The sequence below is a fragment of the Erinaceus europaeus genome, chromosome 5 (genome assembly GCF_950295315.1).
Source record: "Erinaceus europaeus chromosome 5, mEriEur2.1, whole genome shotgun sequence".
NCBI lineage: Eukaryota > Metazoa > Chordata > Mammalia > Eulipotyphla > Erinaceidae > Erinaceus > Erinaceus europaeus.
The window spans coordinates 56267550-56276343 of NC_080166.1; the positions used below are offsets into that span (position 1 = coordinate 56267550).

The window sequence follows — 8794 nt, forward strand, 5'->3', positions numbered from 1 at the left end:
CAATAGGAGGAACACTGTAACGAGGGAGTGAGAAGGCAGAACTTGGTGGTGCATGAAGGAAAGCCAAGAGTCCCCCCAAGATTTGTTCACCGTTGAGAACCCTCTTTGTGGTGATGGTAGGGCCAGTCAGGCGTAGTGGTGAGGTCTCCTACCTGATCTCTGTGCTCACTCAGGCCGCTTGCACCATCCCTCGAGCCACAGGGCCTGGTGGAGGGCACACTTCTCGGCTTCCTCTTCCTCTTTTAATTGCCACCTGGGCTGTTGCCAGGGTCAGTGCCTGCACAACTCCACTGCCCCCTGTGGATGTTTCCCTCCCTCCCTCCCTTCCCTCCTTCTTTTCCATTTATTTATTTATTTTGATAGGGATGAAGAAATTGGGAGGAAGAGAGAGAGTTAGAGAGGGAAGAAGAAAGACACCTGCAGCCCTGCTTCGTCACTTGTGAAACTTCCCTACCCCTGCAGGTGGGGACCAGAGGTTTGAACTGGCGTCCTTGAACCTGGTAAGGTATGTGCTCTATAGGATGCACCAGAGGTAGGAAGAGAGACCCCTGCAGCACTGCCTCACTGTTAATGAACCTGCCCCCTTCTTCTGCAGGGGGCTGGTGGCTCGAACCCGGGTCCTTGCACCTAGAGACGTACACTGAATCCGGTGTGCTGCCACGCAACACCAGGGCTCAGGGGTCTCACTGATTGCTGTCTGCAGTGCCTCGTCCCCCTTTCCCCGAGTGGTGAGTGACATGACAGGCCATCACGGGGTGGCTGCTGTTCCCCGAGTACTCAAGAGCTCTGGGCAGTGGATAAGCTGCAGATGTTTCACGTCCTTCGTGAACCTTCCGTCTCTGTTCATGCTGCCTCCAGAGCACCGAGCCTCAAAACTGTGCTGACATCTCAGGTGGCTTCAGGTCGTTGAAACAGCTGGTTATGGAGGCTTGTGGGAAGACTTATTTAAATCCCTGTCTGTTAAAATTCTTGCTATAGGGAGGAAGGAAGTCCGTCTTTTTCTACACTAACAGTGGCCACAGAGAATCCAAGGGGCTTAGAGGAATCGATGGCTCACTCGGATAGGATGCCTGCTTTGCCACTGGCACGACCCAGGTTCACGCCTGGCCCCCAACCCCCTGAAGGAAGCTTCGGTGCTGTGGCCGACTTTTTTCTTCTTTTTCTAAAACCCTTTATTTTATTCATTTACTTACTGGATAGACTATGCCTTTTAAAAATATATTTTATTTCTTATTATTGGGTAGAGAAAGAGAAAAATTGAGAGGGGAGGAGATAGAGAGGGAGACAGATACCTGCAGACCTGCTTGGCCACACTTGTGAAGCTTTCTCCCTGTTGGTGGGGACCAGGGGCTTGAACCCGGGTCCTTGTGCACTGTAATGTGTGAACTCAAACAGATGCATCACTGCCTGGCACCTGTCTTTCTATCTGAAAAGTTGGCCGGGAACCACAAAACCCCTAGTGGAGACAAAAAAAAAGGTCATCAGGCAGTGGTGCTGACATGTTACCATGCACAAGGACCCGGGTTCAAGCCTGCAAGGGGAAAGCTTCACAAGCAGTGTCGCAGAGCTGCAGATGTCTATCTCCACCTTCTCCTCTTGATTTCTTTGTCCAATAAATAAATGGATAAAGGCTTTAGAAAAAGAAAACCTTCAAAGGAAAGCATGTTAAAGAAGCACTTCCTTATAGAGTGTCCAAGCTCAATTCCAAACTCCTGAACAGCTGCTTTCTGCCCTGCCCATGCTTGGGAGCCCAGGTCCTGAGCAGCTGCACACACCCACAGGCTGCCGGATGGGCAGTAAACCTGTCCACAATCCAGCGACTTATCGGACCCAAACAGTTCCTCTCAAATCTTAGGTCACTGTTTTCTCCACAAAATGCTAAGAAATCCACAAGTGTGCCTGTCCCTTTCTGGGTTTGGAAGAGGTGGCCACTGAATGGCTTTTAAGACTTAGGTGGGGGAGTCGGGTGGTAGCGCAGTGGGTTAAGCGCATGTGGCGTAAAGCATAAGGACCGGTTAGGATCCTGGTTGGAGCCCCCAGCTCCCCACATGCAGGGGAGTCACCTCACAGGTGGCGAAGCAGGTCTACAGGCGTCTGTCTCTCTTCCTCTCTATCTCCCCCTTCTCTCTCAATTTCTCTGTCTCTATCCATTAACAAATAAATTTTAAAAAATTAAAAACAAAAACAAAAACACGTGCTGGGAGTCGGGCAGTAGCACAGCGGGTCAAGTGCAGTTGGCACAAAGTGCAAGGACTGGCTTAAGGATCCTGGTTCGTCTTTCTCTCCCCGTCTGTCTTTCCCATCTCTCTCCATTTCTCTCTGTTCAATCTAAGGACAACATCAATAACAACAACAATAACTACAACAATAAAAACAAGGGCAATAAAAGGGAAGATAAATAAATATTTAAAAATGTGCTGGCAGTATTGCTCAGTGGGTGGCATCTGCCCTGTGGCCTCTGCTGGGCCCCTCAGGGCCTACGTCACCTTGTCCTCTCATTTTATCCTTCCTTTTTTTCTCTCACCAGAGCACTGCTCAACTCCAGCTCACGTGGCATTGGCTGAACCCAGCTTTGTGGGGAGCAGGGGGCTCGAACCGAGATCCTTGTGCCAGTCCTTGTGCTTTTCACTATGTGCACTGAACCCAGTGTGATACTGCCCAGCCCCTCTCTGCTTTATATCTCACTGCTTGTCAGCCACCAAGTTGCAGATGCCACCATAACACCATCCTGACTTCCCTGGGCAGATGGCTTCACCAATGTGTCCTCCCCTCCCCAGAGGCCTGCCCCCCTAGGGAAAGAGAAAGAGGCTGGGGGTGTGGATCCACCTGCCAATGTCCATCTCCAGCAGAGAAGCAATTCCAGAAGCCAGAACTCCCACCTTCTGTACCCCATAAAGAATTTTGGTCCATACTCCCAGAGGGATAAAGAATAGAGAAGCTTCTAGTGGAAGGAGGAGGGGGGGCATATGGAATTCTGGTGGTGGGGATTGTACCCCTCTTATCCCGTAATCTTGTTAGTCATTATGAAATTACTAAATATAAAGCCCCTGAAAATTTCCCTTAAAAAAAAACACACAAAAACAAAAAACAAGGGTCAAACACTTTATGCACCATGCCACCTCCCAAGTCACAAACCAAATCTTTTCTAAGAGGACGCTGAATTACTAAGTTGGAGAGTTATACTCAGGAGAACATATTAAAGACAATTTTATTCAACAAGCACTTCTGAATTCTTGGTACAAACACCGTAAGTACTGCCTTGGCTATTATAGAGAAGTACCAGAAGCAGAAGACACTGTCCTTACTTTTGCAAGAACATGACTTACATCTGTAAACTTTCATAATAGAAACGTTTGTAAATTCACATTAGAATAACCATTCTTATTACAAGAATAAATACTTTCTGACTTAGTTATTACTATGAGCTCTGATGGTGATAGCGAGTACGCCCCCAGCACACTAGAGAAAGTTCTGGTGCTCTGGTCTCTTTCACTGTCTACTCCAAATGACAAACAGTTGCAGCAAGCTGAAGCATCCTGCCAGAGAAAGCAATCAGTGGCTTGGGAGTGCTGGGTCTGCAAGAGAGGGCAGGGCCTCAGGCCTGAGCCCCTGCATCGCATGTGGCAGTGACGCTCTGGTTCTCTCATGTAAGTAGCACTTTCATTTAACTTTTTAAATTATAGCTATATTTATTGGATAGAGACAGCTAGACCTTGACAGAAAAGGGGACGATAGAGAGGGAGAAACAGGGAAAGGGTAGATAGCATAACCGTCTGCAGAAACTCTCGGGCCTGAAGCTTCCGAGTCCCAGGTTCAGTCCCCACACTATCATAAGGCAGAGCTGAGCATTGCTCTGGCACATAAAATAAAAACATCAAAGAGAGGGAGAGAGACCGAGAGACCTCCAACACCACTTAACCAGCCTTTGTGTGAAACCTTCCACACCCAGCTTTCTCCTGCAGGTGGAGACTGGGGCCTGAACTCTGGGCCTTGTACATTGTAACATGTGCTCAGCCAGGTGCTCAGCTCTGTAAAGCTAGCTTCAAACGCCCAGCCCTATGGCCACAGCCATGAGCCATCTCGGCCGGCGGCCACCGAGCCTGTCTTGCTGGGCCTGCATCATAACTGCTCTGGATTTATTACACCCCACAACTGTTTAGGCCGGCGCCCCGAGGTCTTGTCTTTTTAAGTTACTAGATGTGATTTTCTTGTACTGGAACTTAACTACAGACAACGAAAAGCAGCTCCAGCTGCCTATCCAGCTGCCTACAGTCACATTTCTAACACACACACACTGTTTTATGGCGGGCAAAGAATGTCTTTAGCACAAATAGGCAGGTCTCTGCAAACCCTGTCCAAAGCTGAGATGAGGTATCCTAATGGTTCTAATCCCCAGCACCACCATAATCTAGAACTGAGTAGTGCTCCGGTAAAAATAAAAACAAGAACAATAATCAAATACTATGAGCAAATTACAGAAAAACAAGGGGGAAGAGATTGCAGAAGCGATATAAAGAAATCCCCTCCCTCAAGTGCAGACGAACACAGAGCTGTGATACCAAGATAAGAGGAAGGGAAGAATGACACTTGGTCTTGGCTCTCCCCCATCTGGAAGGCTTCCTCCTCCGGCCGAGTCCAATACTGCCTGAGCTTTGCTATCCGCTGTCCTTCAGCGTTCTCCAGAAGGCTGAGACGATGCCATTTTCCCATTTTCCCAGCTGGATGGAAGCGGCCTGAGCATCGGAGGTCACGTGTCTGCTTGACTTCTCGTGAGCTGGCTAAGGCCCGGGTTGGTAAAAGACTTCCAGTCTCAGAGTTCATCTTCTGAATCTGGATCACAGACTTCCCGAGGCTGCCTCTTCACAGGGATCACCAAGTCTATGGTTAAAATCGTGGTCAAGCACTGGAGGACTGAAGCCAGTAACTGGTATTTACTGGCCACCGATTCCAAACCTGTGGAAGAGCTGCTCATGGGCTGACCTGCTTGCAGGGTGTGGGCAGTTCTCATGTACATTTGTGGGAAGCTGTGCTTTCCTTTCTTGTACTTACACAAGATTCTGGGAATGCTTAAAAGTGCTTTAGCTATTATCTTGCTCAGCACCCTGGTTTCTTCTGACTGCCGACCTTTCTGAGCACAGTTGAGAAGATAGTAATGCAGCAAGATCTCAAAATATCCACCCACTGGTAAAACACTGCCTGCCGGTATACACGGCAAACAGTCATTACTGGGGGCAAGAGGCGTCTCCACTGGTTTTAGCCTCGCGGATGACACAGTCCCGTTTCCAGCATCTTTTGTGACCTGTGAGTTTTCATAAGAAATTTCCATCGCGGAGGTCTCCATTGCTGCGATAGCAGGAGAATGACTCTCAGTCCATGGTTTAGGGTTGTCCATCATCCTGGTTTTGTTTGGAGATAAACCTCTCAGTCTCCCATCAATCTGACAGACATCTGTAAGTATCTCTTTTGCTGTTGAACCTGGGCTGTATGCTTCGCATTCTATATTTGGACCTACCGGGTTTGAATGTGTTTTTATGCACGTTTGTGGCTTTCTCAGTTTTTCTTTGTTCTCCACAACTGTCTCCTGATAAGGCCTCCGTAGTGAGTCATGAACAAACTCTGGCTCCTGATGACTTTCTCTACTGTTCTTACACATAAGGTGACTTGGTAAACAATTTTGGTCATTGGCTTGTGCCATGTAATTGAGATGATGGTCTTTAAACAACTGCTGAAGTATTTTGAAAGCTCCGTGGAAAGTGTCCTTATGTTGTTCGACCATCCCCTGCACTGGGCCACAAAGGATTACACAGTGCGGAATAAAAGCACAGTTGCTAACCAAGCCAAGGTGAATGTACCTTTTGGATCTAAGGATAAGAGGCGTACAGAATTTCACCAGCGCAGTGTTAGAGATTCCGAACTGTGAAGGTTCCTGAGGGGGCACAAAGGGACAAACACCAGTGATCCTTTGGATAAGAGAAAGCTCTTCTGATGACAGACACTCTACCACAGATATACCATTCAGTCCCGCGTAGTAAACAACCATGTCTGACTGCTTCACCCTGGACAGGAGCAGGTGGACATTCTGACTTCGTAAGTGACTCATGATTGTTCGCGTTTTCTCCATAATCCAAAACTGCGATGTCTGAAACTGGATTTCCGAAGTCACGATGAACTCTGATTCAGAAGATGAGAAAAGTGGATGGATGGCTTCGTTGACCACCACCAGCCTCATGTCCCCCTCCACCGGGTAGTACACCGAAAAGTCTCTGTGGAGCACAAGCCCAGCTACAACCTTGGACTCTGTAACGGGAAGGCCGGTGACACCGATGCTCAACTCTAAGAAGCAGTCATCCACTAACTCGAAGACTTCTTCAAATCCACGTTCGTGAGCCATACACTTGAAAAGGTAGTCACTTATCAGCTGTGAGATAAAGCCGTGATGATTTCTTCCCACTCTCCCTCGTAAATACGCTTCAAAGAGCGACTCCAAAGAGCTTCTGCACAAGGTCCTCTCTTTAGGGGAAGAAAACACGGATAAAAAGTGTTTCTTTAAGTGCTGGTCCACGACGCAGTCTAGTACTTGTGTCTGAAAGGAGAGGCAAGCTCGGGCGATGAGTTTCCACTGGCAACACTTTTTCCAGTGTTTCCCGTGGGCCTGGCCCAGTGAGCCCATTACTTTGTCTGTGGCCGCGTGCAGCTCTCTGAGCAGGTGGCAGAGGTAGATAATATACGTCTTAGCACCATCGCCTGCTCTCCTCAGATGACTGGAAACACACGACACCATCATCCTGGGAGACAAAATGGAAAGACAGGAAGTCGGGCTGCAGCGCATAGGGTTAAGTGCAGGCGCAAATCGCAAGGACCCACATGAGGATCCCGGTTCGGTCCGGCTCCCCACCTGCAGGGGAGTCGCTTCATAGGAGGTGGAGTAGATCTGCAGGTGTCTATCATTCTCTCCCCCCTCTCTCCATTCTCTCTGTCCTGTACAACAACAACGACATCAATAACACCACCAATAATAACTACAACAATAAAACCACAAGGGCAACAAAAATGAATAAATTTTTTTTAAAGGAAATATAGGTATTAACTGTTTCCTGAAGGTTAAAAAAAAAAGGGAAAGACAGAAACAGTAAGGGAATGAATGAACGAGAAGGAAAGCAACTCGGCAATCTCAATGGGCCGGCGTCCTAGCAGCCCAGGGAAGCCACACTTCCACAGCCAGAGGCGTCCCATGAGATCGACGCCCCGCCGGCCCTTCAGTCTCTCTGCTTCTCTGTAGACAGAGACTGAGAGAGAGTTAGAGGCAGAAGGAGACCGCAGCCCGGAGGCCCTGCCCTGCACCGCTAGTCTGCGGGCATTGCCACCGCCACACAGGCCAGAGGACCTGCTGGCTGCTATCGCTTCCGGGGGTGCGGGGGCTCCTGCTGACACGGGGGCTGCACTTGCTCCGCAAACCACCCTCTCCCCAGCCTACTGCAGTGCAGCTACAGCGACAGGATGCAGGCCGTGGGAATCCAGATGAGGACGTGGGGTCCCAGATGAGGACGTGGGGTCCCGGCTGTGAGAACGCGGGGTCCTGGATGTGGGGATGCGGGGTCCCGGATGAGGACGTGGGGTCCCGGATGTGAGGACGCGGGGTCTCGGATGTGGACGTGGGGTCCCGGGTGTGAGGACGCGGGGGGGGGGTGGTCCCGGGAGTGGGGTCGCGGGGCCCCTCTTGGGGACGCCGTACCTGGCAGTGGGGTGCTCCAGGTGCAGCGATCCCAGCAGGCGGCCGCCGTCCCGGCTGAGCATGACTTCGCCCGTGGGCTTCGTACACAGCACCTGACGCCCCTCCGGCCCCACGCAGCTGCTCACGATGGTTTCCAGCACCTCCACCACCCGCAGCGCCTCCTTCACCGACAACGAGACAGCCATAGCCTCGCGCGGGTCCCGCGGCTCCCAGTCGCCGCGAGCTGTGAGGGGTGTGGCGAGCGCCGCAGGAAGCGGAAGGGGCGGGGACAGCACTGGAAGTCTCACAGCCCCGCTTCTTCATTGGTCAAGTGGCCGCTCTTCCTGCGTGCTCCGTGGGAAAGCTCCGCGGATTCGCAGCGCCCGGCTCAGAAAGGGCCGCGCGTCCTCGGAGCGGGAGTCGCCCTCCCTCTGGGGTCCCTGGGAAACTCGGTTGCGGTCGGCTCTGTGTCAAACACGACTCTGCCAGGAAGCCCAACCTGAATGGCTCCCCGCAAAGGCAGCTTTGGGGTGTAGGATGCGCGGGGAGGCCGAGCCCCAGGCGCCGCGCCCCCCTAGCAGGAGGCGAAAGATGGGAAGCGTTAGCCCCCATGCTAGTAGGTGATTTGCTTTAGAGACACAGTTTAAGGGCCGGGAGGTGGCGCACCTGGTTGAGCGCACATTACAGTGCACAAGGTCCTGGGTTCGAGCTCCCAGTCCCCACCTGCAGGGGGAAAGCTTTGCGAGTGGTGAGGCAGGGCTGCAGGGGTCTCTGTCTCTCCCTACCCGCTCAATTTCTTGCTGTCTCCACCCAATAAAGAGAATAAAAATAAAAAAGAGAGAGACATGCAGTTTAATACTGCTGGATATCACCAAATGGCAAGAAGCAACAAAATGTGCAGTTAGCTAGAACGATCGCCCTGCTCCATGTCTCTCATGCTCCATTTGGCCTCACGAAAGGCTGAGCGTGGGACTGTGACATGGAGCAACCTTTTCTTCTTTTTTTTTTCTTTTTTTTTTTTTTTCAAATATTTATTTTATTTATTTATTCCCTTTTGTTGCCCTTGTTGTTGTTATTATTGTT

General features: G+C 50.6%; 1 protein-coding gene across 1 annotated transcript; it reads right to left on the bottom strand.

Moving 5' to 3' along the window:
• Positions 1–3172: 3172 nt before the first annotated feature.
• On the bottom strand, positions 3173–7948 carry BBS10 (Bardet-Biedl syndrome 10). The gene is made up of 2 exons (XM_060191351.1): positions 7733–7948; positions 3173–6785 (listed from the first exon to the last, which is right to left on the bottom strand). Exons 1-2 carry the CDS (start codon positions 7915–7917, stop codon positions 4811–4813), a joined length of 2160 nt encoding a protein of 719 aa, XP_060047334.1. The 5' UTR covers positions 7918–7948; the 3' UTR covers positions 3173–4810.
• Positions 7949–8794: the final 846 nt, after the last annotated feature.

Coding starts and splice junctions, on each gene's coding strand:
- BBS10 (XM_060191351.1), bottom strand. CDS start 7,917: ATGGCTGTCTCGTTGTCGGTGAAGGAGGCGCTGCGGGTGGTGGAGGTG. Junction 6,786..7,732: donor CTGGAGCACCCCACTGCCAG/GTACGGCGTCCC, acceptor TTTGTCTCCCAG/GATGATGGTGTCGTGTGTTT.